Below are 19,149 nucleotides of genomic sequence, written 5' to 3' on the forward strand. Positions count from 1 at the left end.
GGATGTGATCATTTGTTACTTGTTGAGTTACGTTTTTGACTATGTTGGACGGGATCTGGCATTAATTAGCAGTAGTAGAGCTCTCATTATTGTGTGACACCAGTGCTTGGCCTTTCACAGCTCATTACTGTGTGTCCAATCAGTGCAGGCCAGTGTGACTGCTGTTTATTTACACACACACAGCCAGCCGTGGCAGCCATTTGGCAGATTTCTCCAGCAAGGACCCTTAAATACTCCCATGTTGAGCTGAATCTGCACGAATTCATTAAGAAACACATTATCAGACGCACTTGGTGAAAGCACACCATCTTTTATGTGAACCTCCCAAATACACAAGTCTAAAAAAGGTGTACCTCAGCACAATCACCATACATCAACAATACGAAAAAAGAATATTTGTGGTCATGTCTGTTTATTTCTAGAATACTTCTAGAAGTATTGACAGGTCCATGGCCTGTGAAAGCCTTTAGAATGAACAGCAGAATAATTTCAGTATTACATGCAGTATATTATATAAATTGTCTCTATCATTCTAAGATGATTTTGATGACTAACAACCTTTATGAACATATTGTGATAACACTTGTTTTAGGCCATCTGTAAAAATAGAGGTTGACTAATTGTGCAAGATGTTCAATATACCTGTTTTAAGAATATCAGTCTATGACAGATGAAGGATGCTTTCACACTCCACATTTATTTGATTCTAGAATTGAGAGGAATTCATAGAAATGCACAGAAGACAAAAAGACAAGTTTCATTTGTATTTTATTTTTAATAATACACACTTTACACATTAGAGACAGGACAACACCTTCTTACTGGCTTTTAGATATGCTCCAATAGGAAATTCAGGGGACTTGGGAAAACTATCACACAGACCACAGAGCTAAGCATTGGCATAAATTTGCACAACAGTAACAACATTATTTGAAATGCAAATACAAGACCAAATCAAATTGGATCCATCACATTCCTGACATGATCATTCACTTATAAACAACACATACAGACATCAAATAAATAAATGCCCAAAAATCTGACAATCCCTTTAAACCAGCCTATATTTAGCATCTGATTTCTCATTATTCTGTTATCAAAACACTCTGCATTTACAAACCAAATACATTAATTTTGTTTTCCTCATATGGAGGACATATGATTCAACAGAAGCTCTTGAACGCCCCACTTGGTGGTTGAAATTTACCTCCACTGATCTAGTCAAAGTAGAGGGTTATGTTTGCCCTCTATTGGCTTGAAATATAATTGCACAACAGTATACGTTGATAGTAAAAAAAAATTCATGCATTCACTAAACAAACAACACCAAAACAGCTCTGCTTTAGAGAGCCACATGATACATTTTTCAATAACTGGCTTTTAATTCAAACTGCAAGCATTATACATAGACAAACACATCAACGTATGACCACTAAGCCAGTAACACCACCAGTTTTGTGGAGAATTAAAGGGGACAACAGCATGTGGACACAAGTTTGTTTTCACTAAAATGGACCAGGGAAGATCGCTGCTTTGTAATTGACCAAAGGCACTTTGAGCAGAAGGTAATAGACAAGTCTCAGTCCTCATGTATGAGGATATCAAAAGAAAACACAATTTATATTGAATTTATCCATCCAGGAAGAACACAAAACCCCAAAAGTGCAAATGCCAAGAACATATGGCAGGAACAGGCCCAGTATAGAATTTCTTTGAGTAAAAAAATAAATAAAAAATATCATCGTAAAAGTTAAAACTAGAACAAAGCAGTGTAAGACATCAGTTTATGTCAAGGCTAATTCTCATGGCCTAATATAACACCAACTACCAAGGTTGTGGGTTTTTTTAGGGGTCAGTGTGATAACCCTGTTGGGGTGGTGTGACAATGACAGTTATGTTTTCAAACATTCTAAATCTAACAATCAGCTTCACTGTGACTGCCCAACAAATACCAACATTTCAAACATTCTAAATTTGGCAGTTACATTTAGATTGTTGGCAACATAACTGTCATTGTCACACTGCCCCAACAAACAAAAATATTTCAGACATTCTAAAGTTGGCATGTAGATTTAGATTTTTGGCAACATAACTGTCATTGTCACACTGCCCCAACAAACACAAATATTTCAGACATTCTAAAGTTGGCAGGTAGATTTAGAATGTTGGGAATATAATGATCACTATCACACTTCCCAACAAATACCAAGATTTCAAACAATCTGAATTTGAATGTTACAATTAAAATGTTTGAAAACATTACTGCCGTTGTGTGACAATGAATATTCCCAACATTCTAAATCTATCCCCCAACTTTAAAATGTTGGTAAAGATGGTGTTTGTTGGGGAAGTGAGGCAATGACTGTTGTGTTCCCAACAATCTAAATCTAACTGCCAACTTTAGAATGTTTGAAATGTTGGTGTTTGTTGGGGCAGTGTGATATTTAAAATTATGTTTCCAACATTCTAAATCAAACTGCCAACTTTAGAATGTTTGAAATGCTGGTGTTTGTTGGGGCAGTGTGACAATGACTGTCATGTTACCAACAATCTAAATCGAAACATCAACTTTAGAATGTTTGAAATGTTGGTGTTTGTTGGGGCAGTGTGATATTTAAAGTTATGTTTCTAACATTCTAAATCAAACTGCCAACTTTAGAATGTTTGAAATGCTGGTGTTTGTTGGGGCAGTGTGACAATGACTGTCATGTTACCAACAACCTAAACCGAAACATCAACTTTAGAATGTTTGAAATGTTGGTGATTGTTGGGGCAGTGTGACAATGACTGTCATGTTACCAACAATCTAAATCGAAACATCAACTTTAGAATGTTTGAAATGTTGGTGTTTGTTGGGGCAGTGTGACAATGACTGTCATGTTACCAACAATCTAAACCGAAACATCAACTTTAGAATGTTTGAAATGTTGGTGTTTGTTGGGGCAGTGTGACAATGACTGTCATGTTCCCAACAATCTAAATCGAAACATCAACTTTAGAATGTTTGAAATGTTGGTGTTTGTTGGAGCAGTGTGATATTTAAAGTTATGTTTCCAACATTCTAAATCAAACTGCCAACTTTAGAATGTTTGAAATGCTGGTGTTTGTTGGGGCAGTGTGACAATGACTGTCATGTTACCAACAATCTAAACCGAAACATCAACTTTAGAATGTTTGAAATGTTGGTGTTTGTTGGGGCAGTGTGACAATGACTGTCATGTTCCCAACAATCTAAATCGAAACATCAACTTTAGAATGTTTGAAATGTTGGTGTTTGTTGGGGCAGTGTGATATTTAAAGTTATGTTTCCAACATTCTAAATCAAACTGCCAACTTTAGAATGTTTGAAATGCTGGTGTTTGTTGGGGCAGTGTGACAATGACTGTCATGTTACCAACAATCTAAATCGAAACATCAACTTTAGAATGTTTGAAATGTTGGTGTTTGTTGGGGCAGTGTGACAATGACTGTCATGTTCCCAACAATCTAAATCGAAACATCAACTTTAGAATGTTTGAAATGTTGGTGTTTGTTGGGGCAGTGTGATATTTAAAGTTATGTTTCCAACATTCTAAATCAAACTGCCAACTTTAGAATGTTTGAAATGCTGGTGTTTGTTGGGGCAGTGTGACAATGACTGTCATGTTACCAACAATCTAAATCGAAACATCAACTTTAGAATGTTTGAAATGTTGGTGTTTGTTGGGGCAGTGTGATATTTAAAGTTATGTTTCTAACATTCTAAATCAAACTGCCAACTTTAGAATGTTTGAAATGCTGGTGTTTGTTGGGGCAGTGTGACAATGACTGTCATGTTACCAACAATCTAAATCGAAACATCAACTTTAGAATGTTTGAAATGTTGGTGTTTGTTGGGGCAGTGTGATATTTAAAGTTATGTTTCCAACATTCTAAATCAAACTGCCAACTTTAGAATGTTTGAAATGCTGGTGTTTGTTGGGGCAGTGTGACAATGACAGTTGTTTTCCAACATTCTAAATCTAACTGACAACTTTAGAATATTTTAAATATTGTTGTTGTTGAGGCAGTGTGTCAATACCAGCTGTGTTTTCCAACATTCTAAATCTAACTGACAACTTAGAATATTTGAAATGTTGTTGTTGTTGAGGCAGTGTGTCAATAACAGCTGTGTTTTCCAACATTCTAAATCTAGCAGCCAACTTTTGTTTGTAGAGGCAGTGGGAATTAGCCTTTAATGTAAAATTAGATGGAAGGCTAAAGCTAAAGGGGGCCTACAGCTGTGCATCTGAAGGCCAATTCACACTGCCCCAACAAACTCTAAATTTTAAAGTTGGCAGTTGAATTTAGAATGTTGGGAAAGATAATTATCATTGTCAAATCACCCTAACAAACACTGTTTCCCACTACAAACAACAGGGTGAACACACTGACCCACCAAATCTCAACAAATGTTTGTTGAAGTTTGTTGAGGCACTGTGAACTGGCCTTTAGATGTACTTTTTTTGTTCAGTGATTTTAAGGTGTATTTGCTTAAAGAACACTTTAGTACTACATTTCTGTAAATGTACATTAGAGTACATAAAAGTCAACTGGAGAGCAGTGTAGTCAGGGCCATATGCATGTACTTTTTTCCCAGGGCTGTTGCGTATAACTTCTAAGGATCAATATTTGCATATACCCTTGGTATACCCACTTGTTATACGCACCTATTCATGACATGCCATTGCATTTTATTGCATATGTCAGAGCTCGTTCTGGTATAGAGAGAGAGAGAGAGAGAGAGAGAGAGAGAGAGAGAGAGAGAGAGGTAAGAAAAACTGCATTAAATCAAAATAAAAGTACAGTATTACAGGTTTAGTTAAAACACTTAACAGGATTACATTTCCTTTGTGATAAACACTATTTACTATCAAAGCAATGGCACTAATCCAAAGATAAATACACTATTTTCATGTTAGGCCTTTTATCTCTCTTTCTCTCTTCTTCCTGGTCATTGTATTAAAGCGTTTTTCATTTTAAAGTTAATAGGGGACATTCGCACTGAATGCGTTTTTGCATCCATCCATGCTGTTTTTCAATGTAGAGCAGCGTCTCACGCAGGAACGCCTGTAAATGTGGCTCATTCCAACAATTCTATGTCATTTAAGTATAATTGTGTGTGGTATTTATATGGTTTAATTTAACCCGAATACAATTAAAAAGAATAAAGACTTTTTATAATATTACACACTTCTGTGGGCTAAAAATTTTATTTTAAATAATTGAAATCCTTGTGTCCCGAAACCTGCACGACAAACATAAATGCTAAATCATTGGATTACTATTTTCCTCCAAATACAGTTAAGAATGTAATGTTACATTCTCTCACTAACATGTATTTTAACACTGATAGTAGTTTTTTGTGTGTCCCTTGATTTATTGCGCACACTGTTATGTCATGATATTATGACCTTTCATTGAAGAGTTACTGCATGATAGGAAATTTAATCACACTCACTGGAGGTGTACATCACCCATTCCGCAAAATGACTTGAAGTTTATAACTCTTGTTTTATTTATGTTTTCCTTTATTTTGTGGTGTTCGTCATATGTGGTCAAGCATAACATGACCACCATATTATGGGAAGATATATGGGAAATATATTTTAAAGTGGCTAATTTATCCACTGAATGTCCTCCCTTATATTGTTCACCCTAATGCTGCCCATTTAACTGGATCTGAATTGTCTATTAATTTAGCTTGAATTGTATGACTAATACAATCTTTAATGTGTCCCTGTAATGATGGAACATGAAAAAACTTGTCAAAGTATGTTTTATTTTTCAAAAGTTTCAAAGCCGGAATGTCACCGAATTGTAGGAATGACCCATTTACGATATGTACAGAGTTGCAGTTCCGCCACTCTCTATACGCAGATTACGCTGTCTTCAGTAACAGTAAACACATTGTAATATATATGGTATATCTATTTGAGAAAATAACAAATATTTGTAACATTAGGTTCACATCACACAATATAACTCCATATTATATAATATGACTGAGATACTACTTTGCAATGATGTTTAAGGACTCAAGATGACAGAAAGCTTAGTTATATTGCTATTCCAGTATATGTGCATATTCAGTTACATAAGAATAAACTGTAACTGTTAGGACAACAATGAACTGTCCACATTACAGAGGTACACTGATGCATCATGGATTTAAGATGATCTATATCAACAGTTTGCGTAGCATAACTTTCTCAAATGTTTGGTAGTAGGGTGATTATTGAGGTGAAACCGTGTTGCATTTGAGGAATACTGATCATTAGTGACTGAATGGTTAAAGTTGAACTCATGTGGATGGTAGAGTTTGGATTGAGTCTTTGATTTTCCGTTCACTCGGCAGCCATCTGCTCAATATGATCGCACAGCAGCTTGTTTTGCTCTGAATGAGGAAGATAAATGTGTGAATCATATTTACAAAGAACTAAAGTAACACACCTAAAACTTGAATGTAATTCTTCTCAATTTGGTGCAGAAAATCACCAAGTATATTTTCATTTTTCTTTCAAAAATTACAATTTACCTTCATTCAGATTTCCAATGACTGCCTGCTTCTTTAAGAAGTCATTGCATAGTTTTTTGCTCAGTCCAAAAGCAACCATGTTATGGGTGAATGTTCTAGATAAATAGAAACAAACATCTGCAAATAAACATAAATATAAACATACACACAAATGTAAACATAAACAAGCAGATGAAAGTGCAAAAGAAGTTTGAACTTTTAAAATGCTGAACTTTTAAAACGCGTTAAAATACCACCTGAAAACAGAGTTTTTTCATGTTCTTTCAAAATATCACGAAACCAATGTTACGTGACTCACCCCAGCTGACCGAACGTAATGTTTTCATCAAATCTGGAGCTATCATCTTTCTCTTCCTGGGTCATATGACACCATTTTTCTCTGAAGATACAAAAAGGAAGAGGTCAAGTTCAAGGGTCACTCACATTCAATCAAGAACCAAAAACATCATGATATACCATATTAAATGTTACCATATTTACTTTGAAATGATATACATAGCATCTAAAAACACATATTTCAATAAAATCTGGGAGTTTAGGGGGTGAAAATGGTGTAAAAGCAATCATACAACAGACATGTATGTGTATTAGCCAAACATTAGTGCTCGTGCATAATGCAACAAACATTTTCAAATAGGGTTTAGTGATTTGTCAGCTGTAGCCATGGTTCACAACAAAACAAAAACAAGATGCCCAAATAAAATAATTAAAAGCATATGAGCAACAAATTATTACCACAGCATTATTCAGTTCACAAACAGGACAAAATGCACAGGCAAACTTTCCAGTATGTCTTTTTTTATGTACAAAGTATTCCATTCTTTAAACTTAATTAGTTCTTACTGGTAAAAATGCTGCCCCTTTGAATACAACACATCTAATGAATTATACTAATATACACAAATATTTCATAAAGAGTCCATACTGAGACTTCAGTGATATTTTACATATGTAATTATATTTCCTTAGCTAGCATCACTTCTAACTAATAAGCTGTTCTTGGTTAGCTGTTTTTAGCTACTGTAAATACAATGAACATGGGAAATGAGGAATAAAATAGCCTGACAACATGCAATGATATAGCAAATAATGCAAGTCATACATATATTGTGCCTGGGAACCCATATACTATTATTTTAAAACCATGGCGGGATAGCATTACAAAAACTCCTAATTATCATGTTTCTATCTAAATGTCCCAGAATTAGATGAAGTCATATATAACTGTTTTATAACCATGAATTGTATTACATTAAAGTCAAATGCAACCAACATGAGTGCTTTTTTGGTTGACCTGCAGTTTCCTTTCTGTACCGTACCGAGTAAAATGTTATCAGAATGTTACACAGCTTCCTGTCTTTATCCTGCTCTGATACTGGTTACTGTGACTTTCAAGTGAAACACATCACATCCCACAGTGTATTTGTATATGAAACACTGGCCATATTCGGTCACATTATAATCCGTAAACTTTCTTCACTGATACTTCCTCAGCATTTATTCTGTTTCCATTCTTTACTCTTTCACTCTTCGGTTAATTCTAACTCAACTAACTTTCTCCATCTCTCTTTTTTTATCTTCCTCTTTCTTTGCCTTTCCCAACGGTCTAGCAGTGTCAGCAGACGGAATGAAAGACAGACCTTTCATCTTTCTCTTCCTCAGCCGTCCGCCTGCGTGAGGCAGCAAGGCACAGGGAGATAAAGGGTTAAAGTCACATGCACAGAGAGACAGAAAGGCAATAGAAGATGTTGAGCAGATGAGCAGTGTGGAAGAGTAAACCACAAGAACACAGCGTGAAGCTGCAGGGCTCGTCCAGACATAAGTGTCTGATTTTTCAACTGCAAATCCTCTGTAACACTGTCATATAGACCGCGCACACAGTCACGCACCTCAGCTGAAATGTCTTAGCAGTTTATTGCAACATTGTTAACGTCATCATTCATCTAATCATAAACAATATAGAGTAAATGCTGAATCTCCCCCTCTGGCTTTAACAGACACAAACAAACACAGTCTAAACGAACACACAATCTATCATGTGCATTAGGTGCCGTGCAAAGACCGTTTGATTTAATATCATAGTATTTGAGGAGAGAGAAAAGAAGAGCTTTATAAATACAAGTACAGTGTTTAGTTTGGAAAACGTCACACTCGTTCACCTGGTAGTGGGGGATCTTTTGTTTCTCTCACAATGGACGGCATCAAAAAATGCAGCATTCCAAAACCTCAGAGTGTGCCTTTTCGAAAAGATCAAAACGAGATGAAGAGAAACAGATATTATCAGACCATTGAACAACTGCTACAGACATTTATACCATTAAAATGCATACAAACTTAAAACAGTACATTAAAACCTGAGGCCCCCTTGCTGCAGGCACATTTGTACTTTTTAAAATCTGAAGGGCCAGGTTGCAATTATTCGTTGTTAATGATTATTATTATTATTTTTACAGTGTGTCATTACTTTCATGACAATAAAGTGCCCTCCTACCCCCCATTCTCATTACTACTGTATAATGTGAAAAAAGTCAAATTTTTACTGTAATGCAAAAAAGAACATATCAAGTCAAGTCATTTTTATTTGTATAACAATTTCCACAATACCCTCCTGAGACCCAGGCATAACTGCTATGAGCATTTTCCATTTCTCTTGTTAGTAACTAGTACCACCTAATAAACATTATAAAAAAATAAAAAATAAATACAAAAATTGTAGAGCGAATAGTTTTCCTAAACATTGATGTCCACATATGTGGACAGCTGGACTTAGTTGTGAAATTTCAAATAATATAAAGCTTTAGAAAGTCATATATTTTATCAAATAGTTTATTATGTTTGCAGGAGTGTTGGTTATTCATGTTCTTGAGACGTTACAGACATTACAGCTGATTCTCTGTAAAGCTGCTTTAGACCATTGTGTATTGGGGAAAGCACTAATAAAAAAACTATAAAAAATAATATGTGTCTTGATTTGACTTTAATATGTTACAATGTTTTTTTCTATTTTGGCAACAACATCTCAATGTTCTTCTCTTTGCAGTGTCAAACAAACAACTGATAGCCAGTGCTGAAATATTTTATCAATCAGAAATCAGCATAATTATTTCTGATAAAAGTAATGGCCAACATCATCCAATCACTGCCAACCATGTTAAAATAAAATCATACATTATATATTCTGAATCTAAGCACTGATTACCATTATCCCATGTCCGCCAACCATATTGAGCGGTTCAAACATCATCTGCAGCCTGAAACTGAACGTTTGATATGAAGTTTGGATTGAATGCACTTGGCTTCATAGGAAAGCTTTAGGATGCTCCCTTGCTCCCTATTTAGTGAATGACTTAACCTCCAGTGTGCTGTCTGTCTGCACTGGTCTCAGAACTGTTCAAAATGCACAGTATTTTCATATAACTCCACATAAAACTTTGGAAACCAATTTTTTTCTTAATGTGAAAATGCACATTAATATACAGTAGGATTTCTAATGAAAACCTTGTGCTATTGTTCACATTCGTGTACATTGTGTTTAACAGTGTGGCGTTTCAGATAAATCGTTCAAATTTAAAAAATGGGATTTTGAATGAAACTAGAGACTCTAGTCATTCAACTGAAACAGGTTTCAATGTAAAAACTTGGTTAGATTTATAACCAGATGTAGTTTTGTTGCCGTTTTTCCCAAAGACAAACTCTGCTGTGATCGGCGACGTTTTGTCACATGACTCTGTCCATCAATGGTTTAACCCTTTACTGACAGCCCAGAGTCTCCTGAACTGAGATCGGTCAGTTTAAATTTAATTTAATTATAGTGAAGGCAAAATACAATGTCCACGCATGTTCATGTGAGGACACACGGGGATACACATCGTTTCCAAACAGCATTACAGAAAATGATGCTGTAATGTCTTAGAGTCCTCTTTGAGCAGTTTCACTGAAAAGTGTCATTCATTGTATTATTTAAATTATAATTTTATACATTGTATATTTGTTATTTTGTATGTGTTGACCTAAATGTAAAATATACTCTTCGGACAAGATGATGTAAAATACTTGCATAAAACTTAAAATTTGACAACCTACCAAATAGGCTGCTGTTTAAGGTGTGTATACAGGTAAATCTTCTCTTCTTCCTTCCTCTCCGGGGAAAGTGTGGGAGAAACTACAGGGACAAGACCAGTTAACAACTTATTTCACTCACACACCTGTAGACATTATTGCATTTCGAAAGTGCATTTTTACAACACAGACAATACTTGTGAGAAAACCTGGGCTTAAGTATCTTGCTCAGGGGTACAATTGTGGTAGCACAAGAACCCACAACCTTTGGGTTACAAGCCCATTTCCTTAATCGCCAAGTCACACCTCCAATATACAAACAAAAAACTTTGAGATGTCAATAAACTGGTAAATACATGATGATAGGCTACCATGGGTGAGAATGGAGTTATTTAGGAGAATTTAGATTTTGTCCAAAAGAACGTGCAAATAGAAACAGTAAAATCAAAAATGTTTTAGTGTAATAAACTACCAGGAGTTTTGGTCTTCTGCTCAGCTGCTCTGTCAGTATCCCTGAGGAGAACAAAATTACACAAGATGAGTTTGTGAGGAACAGCACCTTCATAAATAAGACAAAATAATTAGAACAGAGTAGATGATCCTTACTCATTCTTTTGGCCCAATGGTCCTCTCAGTTTGCTTTCAAGGCCCCCAAAGAATCCTTTAACATCGGTTTTGGCAGAGGTGTTTTTGAGCAGTCTCTCTGCGATGTCCTTCTTCCCTGAGAGCCAGACCTTTCCACTGTGCAGGTATGAGTCAATCCCCCCACTGGGCCTCTCCAGCAGCTCTGTGGGAGACAGCTGGGACTTACCTGTCACACACAAACATTTTCATGGAAAACCAACTAAAATGGCAAACTGGGCATACAAAACAGTGTATTAGGAGTATGAATCTTTAGGTTCCTCATGATTCAAACATGATTCAAACATTTCAACTTTTTTAAATTTTTCAGCAACAAAGAGGAGCAAATCATTGGTGATTTAAGTTAGCTCGTTGCCACATTTTGTGCAAAAACTTCTCATTAATGTCAAACTAAAATATGTTTACGATGACCAACCCATAGAAATAAGAGAGTGAATTAAATGATGCATCAAGGCAGCTTTAAAATGTTGTCATCACCAATAAGCACTTGTTTTGTTTTTTGTGGCTGTGCATGAGAGTTTTAAGCAGTTTTATAGAAATTATAAAAAATATATGAAAAAACCTTGTTGCTGGGTCACTTCTTATTGGGACACGAGGTACCTAGAGAGGATACACGCATGTTTTTTAACTACATCTCGAGAAAAGCATGTTATGGATTAAACTGTGTCAGCCCTCATTTCCAAATTAACATGTATGACATCAGCATGGACTCCTAGATTAATAAGATTCATGTATTAATTCAGGTCTTAATAAAAGGTGATAGTATATAAAGAGTTCACAGCAGCATATTGAGTGTATTATGAGATTTTATGAGCCGTTCTGTTCACTTACACTAATGTTATGAGAAACTTTTCTCTTTTCAAGTGACTGTGATAATCGTTTGCCTCAATTCTGATTCAGTCTCCACAGTATTCAATCAAATTACTGTGTAATTTATCAATTTATTTGACAAAAAACTAATAAATATGCTTTAAAATGTCACTTGTTATTCCAGCCCACATTAGAATATTATTAATTCCGTTTAGGAAAATATTTAACCAAAAACCGCACCCTTCACGGAAATCTCCCATTCATTCCTATGGTAAATTCTGCAAAGCTTGTCAGAGCAAGCAGCTGTGACCAAGAGGGGCAGAGTTTAGTGAAGGGTTAATTAATTTGTTACCCCATTTCTAGAGTATATACCAGGTCACAAACAAAATCAAACCTGCTTTGAAAAAAATATTTAAATTGAAGAAACACCAAGAGGCAATGAACCCTGCAAGTTATGATTTTTAACAGACTTACCCATGTAGTAATATGTGAAGCACATGGTCATGAGGTGTTTGGCGGGGCTATAATCATCATTCTGGTAACATCTGTCAAAAAATTAAATCTGGGTCACATAAGAGCATAAAAACTGCATAAAACATGACTCTCCAGGAAGTCAACAGACAATTGGTGTAGAAGCTCTCAGCCAGAATGTTTGGAGTAGCTTCCAATTAACATCAAATAAAAACACCAGAGAAGTGATCATTGATGCACTTACTCAAACAAGACAACAGCGAAAGACTGCACCAGCCTGTAGAACGTCTGTTCGCACACACATTTGGAGTGACAGCGCTACAAACACAATGCACTGTTATCATCACAACTGTGTATATACAGTAGAGTCTTTATGGACTGTTATAAATATGCTTGATGTCTATAGAGGTTGGTTACTGCTTTTATACCTCTGCACTGACATATTTGGCAAACCACTCCCTTCCCTTCACGTTCTCTCCAGTGCAAAGCTCTCCAAAGCGAGCCTTCTCCTCGTGATCAAAGTCCTCTCTGGGAGAGAACAGAGAATGAAAGGAACAAGGAGTATTGGCAGGAAGAGATTAAGGGAGAGGACGGGGAGGGGGAGGGGGGAGAGCATAAATGAAACAACAAGAACATACTTTTAAGGACAGACTACAACACACATAAATTCACTTTTGACTTCAAATCAGTGTAAAACTTTCTTCTTTGGGACACAAATCTAGATATTTTGCAGAATGTTCAAGTTGTTTGTTTCCATACAATGAAAGTGGACAGTGATGTTGGGCTGTCAAGCTTGGAAAAAGGACATAAAAAGTACCATTAAACTAGTCCAAATGACTCATATGCCATATTCCAAGTCTCCTGAATGCATATGATTGCTTTGTGGGAGCAACAAAGTTATTCATGAAAATGGCATCAAATGTCATTGGTTCTCAGGCCAGGTTTGAATATGCACAAGCATGAATGAGATTTGAGAGCTATAAAAAAGGTTTTCGGCAGATAACGAAAAGCCTCTGGTACCTTGTCTACTTTTGTTATATGGAAACAAGCAGCGAAAACACGCTGCAAAATATCTAGTTTTGTGTTCCTTAGACAAGCTTTTCCTTTAAACTGTAGTTTGTGGTGCACGTTACCTTTCATGGAAGAGCTTTTGCACATAGGTTTTCATGAATGCTCTGATTTCTGTCTCCTCTGCATCCTCCGCACTGTGATTAGAGCAGGATGAGGAACGCCGCATGCTTGAGACGTGCGATGGGGATCCTGTGCCCTCGTTCTCACTGTCGGCAGACTCGGTAGCATCACTGTTACTTCCTTCATCTTCTCCTCTGTGGGTGGTGTGCGTGGGGGCTATGGGCTCCGTTAGAAGGGGCTCCATGGTGATGCCAAAAATAGGCTCAGGGACAAGAGGCTCAGCTGAGAAAAAGTTCACCCCAGGACCAATAGGTGCTGTGCTTTCTGAGGGCAAGTCAAAGTCTATAAGGTTGCTTACCACAGACCCCTCCATTTTGTGTTATGGGGTTGTGCAGTCAATAGGATGAGCTATGGTGACATCAGTACAAAAACCCACAGAGTGAACCCGATTGTAGCTCCACGATCTTGTCACAGCAGTTTGACCTGAAATTAAAAGGTATTCTTAAAATAAAAAGAGAAAGAAATATGATATTATATTATTTTAAGGTGAAGTGTGTGCATTCATCTATGTTTAAATGCCTTCTTGTATACTAGATTATTGTGCAGAAACAACTATAAGTATGGCATACAGAATGAACAAATATGCAAATTAAGTGGGAATCAGGAAGTGGACAAATGTTTTCTATTTGAGCATCCAAACCAGCCAGACAGCAACATTGGTTCAACCAATGGCTTAAGTTTGAGGCGGGGCTATCTGTTTTTCTCACCAGTGAATACAGAGGGAGTGTTTGAAAACTTGTTTGACATTTTTTATTATTATTATTTAGTTTGGTGCCGCTAGTAGCGCAGAAATTACACACTTTAACTTGAATCTATTTAGAAATAAAATATCAAGCATTCAAAACATTAAACATACAATTATCCCACTTTAAAGTTATTTTATTTAATGATATTTCTGTTTATACAGACTGACAACAACGTTACGAGTCTGTCAGAGCCTGTTACTGCACCGCCAGATAATGAAATTCATTGGACTGTAAAAACATGATTTACCTTGACTGCTAATGAATTTCCAGACATAGTTTAAAACCAGAATGATGCCTTAAGTGTAATGTAATGCCAATGTGTCCTCATCAGTCAGAAACAGCAGAGACAAATCTAGAGAGAATAATTTGAATCTCTTGTGAATCGGTCCTGATCACTAAAAGCTCTCACGCAAACACAAGATAACAAAACACTCCAACTGAATATGATGCATGGTAATACTAATTGATATGGTAATATTAAAACAGCAAAAAGCTATACTGGTATTATATCACAATTCTTCCTCAAAAAAGACCTGAAACTAGGCCTATATTCCTTTAGGCTTATGTCAAAACCCTGAGAAATGTAGTACGACAGAGAGGACAGTTATGTAATGCAGTGTTGGAAGAGCGTGACTTGGCTGGCATATGCACTCACACGCATACACACACACACTCTGGGCTGGAGTGGGTAAATTATGCTCTCCAAAAAATGATGCCTGCTTCTCTTCATACTAATCGATGAGAGACAGAAAGTAGGGGAAGAAATGATGTTATTGTCTTAATGCTATTGTTTAACCATTTTCAAATTTCTAACAGAAAAAAGTTAAAGTACAGTAACTATCAAGAGCTTAAATCCCAATAATCAAACTACTTGGTCATTCTCTGTTTACCAACTAAGTGCCCGGCTCAATTTAGTTTTCAAACATTACATTTTTTTGCTGGTAAAAGAAATACATTAATGATGATGAAAGCCAAATTTTTAAAAGCCACGAATAAATATTTATTGATTAATCCAATATTTTGTAGAGCCACATGTGTTGCTTATTCTTAATAATAGTGTATTTTTGGATATTACTGTTATTATGTGAATTAAAAAAAATTACATTTCTAGTCTAACATTCTACTTCAGACCTTTGTTTTGCCGGACAAGTAAAACGTAATACCATGTGATCTACATTTGGTTTTTGACCATTAAAAATGTTGACCATTAAAAATAACATTTGCTATATATTTACGCATGGAGCCACATTGAGAGCTCTATATCTCTAGGATTTAACCATATATGGCCTTAAAAACCAAAAGTGAAGTATTTTATAAACAGGAATCTAAAAGGACATTAAGATTTCTTTAATACTTTGAGTTATAGACACTCAATATGTAAAACACAATATGTATTTCATATTTATAGACTCACACCATTGGCATATACAGCTGAAGTCAGAAGTTTGCATACACATAAGCCAAATACATTAAAACTCAGTTTTTCACAATTCCTGACATTTAATCCAAGAACAAAATTCCCTGTTTTAGGTCAGATAGGATCACTATGTTTTAAGAATGTGAAATGTCAGAATAATAGTAATAATTTATCCTTGCTCACACACGCCTTTTCAGTTCTAACCACACATTTTCTATCGAGTTAAGGCCAGGGCTTTGTGATGGCCACTCCAATACCTTGACTTTGTTGTCCTCAAGCCATTTTGCCACAAGTTTGGAGGTATGCTTGTGGTCATTGTCCATTTGGAAAACACATTTGCAACCAAGCTTTAACTTCCTGGCTGATGTCTTGAGATGTTGCTTCAATATATCCACATAATTTTCCTTCCTCATGATGCCATGTATTTTGTGAAGTGCACCAGTCCTTCCTGCAGCAAAGCACCCCCACAACATGATGCTGCCATCCCCATGCTTCACGGTTGGGATGGTGTTCTTCGGCTTGCAAGCCTCACCCTTTTCCTCCAAACATAACAATGGTCATTATGGCTAAACAGTTACACTTTTGTTTCATCAGACCAGAGGACATTTCACAAAAAAGCAAGATTATTTTGGCTTTCATCATCATTTACATTTCTTTCGTCCATTAAAAACGTTATTGGTAGATTTTGATACAGAGGCTACATCCACATTAATCTGGATAGATTTGAAAAACTGCGTTTTAGTTTTTGTATCGCTCTCTGTCCACAATTGCAATTTAAAGCATTTTCCAAAAGTTCCTCATCTACACTGAAACTAATTAAAGGTCTTAAATCCCCTTACTACGCATGGAACAACAACAACAACAAAAATCACCATTCCATGTACAGTCTAAATTAAATTGTCCTCGTGTTCCATTGCTGGTCAGCAATTTCGAGTATACTTCCCTGTCGTCTTTGAAAGACTGCATTGTGAAGGTTGTACAAAGTAAAATGTATCTTTAGCAACACTATCAAAGTGAATAAAAGGCACAACAATGCCGCCAGAACATGGGCTGCCATCTTGATTGTTTTGAGATGAATGGATCACATGACTGCGTTACATAAAAACAAATATATCATTGTTTTCAGATATCAGTCTGCAGATATAAGTCTTCAGACTTCCATCTCAGTGTGTAAGAAAGGACAAAAATGTGGATGTGGCCTGAGACTAGGAAGACCACTAAAGCCGATTAATCAAAATAATTAGCAAAATCCAAATAGGCAAATATTGTCTGAATAATCAGCCTGGCTGATACATATTAGTCTTTCACAAGCACATCACCAGCATTGACAGCTCCATTTAACACATTTTAGCATTCGTTTTTAAATTCAACTGGCAGAAATACACAGATACCCCCAACATCAGCACAGAAAATATGAAAAAAAGTCTACAGATTCTGTCTGATCCTACTAATAAATCAATACCACCTTTAGGATACCATCTAGAAGATATTAATCTCAAACATGCGACTGCCTCTCAGAGAACACAGTCCCTTGCATTGTGTAAAACTCAGCATTCAGTAGAGTGAATGCACAAGCTGCAATTTTCCTGCTTCCATGAGCAGAAGCAAGGCCCCCCTTCACCTACTGTACTCCATCCATCTAACCATTCATCCATCAAATGCCCTCTCACTGTGAGCCTCAGGGCCCAGCAGAGAGGATGGGACACACATGAGCTAGATTGATTGAGTCCACTGGTTTAAGAAAGTAAGAGTGGGTTAGGGTTACAGACTGCAGTAAATTCAAAGTTAACAGTGCAGACAGAAAACAATTAAATGTGCGATAAATTTCTTGGGAAGGCAGGCAGCAAAATTATCCTCTGTTTGTTTGGGAACAAGGGCACTCTTATCTCTAGCTTCTAATTTAAAAATACTGTATGTAATCATGTTCAAGAGCCAGGATTTATCAGATGACTAACACAACCAAAGAATGATGTTCAGTAGCATGCAAATGGACAAACTGCACTATAAAAAATATTTGCAATTAACCATCCAGTTGTATATGGTTAAATACACATTTCGGAATATGGGGGAAAAACTGTAGATCGTAGGCCAATACAGCACATATTGGGAAGTAAAAAATGCACTGTTATTTTACCAGGTAATTGAAACCTAACCTACTAACTCAGTACTGGAAAGTAAAAGGAAATACAAAGCTTAAAAAGCTGAGATGGAACTACAGTCTATGTGCAGTTTCCTGGTGAAATTATGGATCTCTCTATTCTTCCTGTTCTAGTACTTCAGATCCTATCTTTTAAGCCACTCTCTTTAAATAACACCTGTCAAAACACCAGGCTTATCAAAAGACAATCCACAGACCCTGTCAGAAACCTTTCCTCAATAATCTCCTATAACTGGACCCTATTTTAAGCCAAAGAAAAACGACATATTTGCATTAGCTCTAATTCAATTACCCAAATGATACAGGCTGCATCAATAGTTGCTTGTCAGTGATTGAATTATCGAAACACAGACAGATATAAATCTGACACAGTGGTTTTGTCTCAAAACTTAGAAAACGTCATAGGAAGATGTTTGACAATCGCGAGATATGTAAAAAAAAAAAATGCTTTCTATATAGGGAGCTCACTATAGAGGCACAGTCTAATTTACAGACGTCATGTAATATATGCAGTATTCATAGTGTCCTTTATCATTTATACTTTCTTGTTTGTATTGTTTGTATTGTTGTTGACTGGAAGCTCCTGTCACCTAGACAAATTCCTTGTATGTGTAAGCATACTTGGCAATAAAGCTGATTCTGATTCTTCATACCAGCACTCTACGGTTTATTTCTTGCAAAATGAAACCTTTCCTCCACCATCCTACTGTAAACAACACTGTGCACACTGATGGCTTTGCTGCGGAAAAGAAAAGAAACGCGGAAAAACACACGCGTGAAACAAGTACGTTCATTTGAAATAAGACTCATTTTGTCGTTCACTAAATGCATCTTCTCGCATGTAAATAGGGTTGTAATTGCCCATGCTTACACGGAGTATCTTCCTGCCACGTAATGAATATCAATAATGACACATTTTTATTGACACCACATGTTCATCCAGACTTTGCACTAAAGTAAGTAACGTTATGTAAATCATGTTCCCACCCTTAATGTCACTGTTACCTGATCAAATCAATTAGATGCATATTTACCATGGATGTACTAGGTAGAGCTGCGTAGTCCAGGCTGCACTGAACCAGTCGAAGTTTGCGCATGC

At 36.2% G+C, this 19,149-nt stretch overlaps 1 protein-coding gene across 6 annotated transcripts; it reads right to left on the minus strand.

Moving 5' to 3' along the window:
• Positions 1-755: 755 nt before the first annotated feature.
• On the minus strand, positions 756-19,141 carry LOC127661449 (uncharacterized protein KIAA0513-like). 6 transcript variants are annotated; one of them, XR_007972763.1, is made up of 14 exons: positions 19,085-19,137; positions 13,672-14,170; positions 12,967-13,066; positions 12,783-12,856; positions 12,542-12,612; positions 11,222-11,426; positions 11,088-11,128; positions 10,640-10,718; positions 8,716-8,793; positions 8,197-8,226; positions 6,855-6,935; positions 6,557-6,651; positions 2,722-6,415; positions 756-2,551 (listed from the first exon to the last, which is right to left on the minus strand). XR_007972763.1 is itself a non-coding variant. In XM_052152170.1 (13 exons), the coding sequence occupies exons 2-13, from the start codon at positions 14,040-14,042 to the stop codon at positions 6,366-6,368; spliced, it is 1,275 nt and encodes a 424-aa protein (XP_052008130.1). In that variant the 5' UTR covers positions 14,043-14,152; positions 19,085-19,141; the 3' UTR covers positions 756-6,365. The 6 variants fall into 6 exon arrangements, 5 of the variants coding, with proteins under 5 accessions (XP_052008130.1, XP_052008129.1, XP_052008131.1 ...); XM_052152170.1 differs by having other exon boundaries at positions 756-6,415; positions 13,672-14,152; positions 19,085-19,141; XM_052152169.1 differs by having other exon boundaries at positions 756-6,415.
• Positions 19,142-19,149: the final 8 nt, after the last annotated feature.

The sequence above is a fragment of the Xyrauchen texanus genome, chromosome 21 (assembly GCF_025860055.1).
Source record: "Xyrauchen texanus isolate HMW12.3.18 chromosome 21, RBS_HiC_50CHRs, whole genome shotgun sequence".
NCBI lineage: Eukaryota > Metazoa > Chordata > Actinopteri > Cypriniformes > Catostomidae > Xyrauchen > Xyrauchen texanus.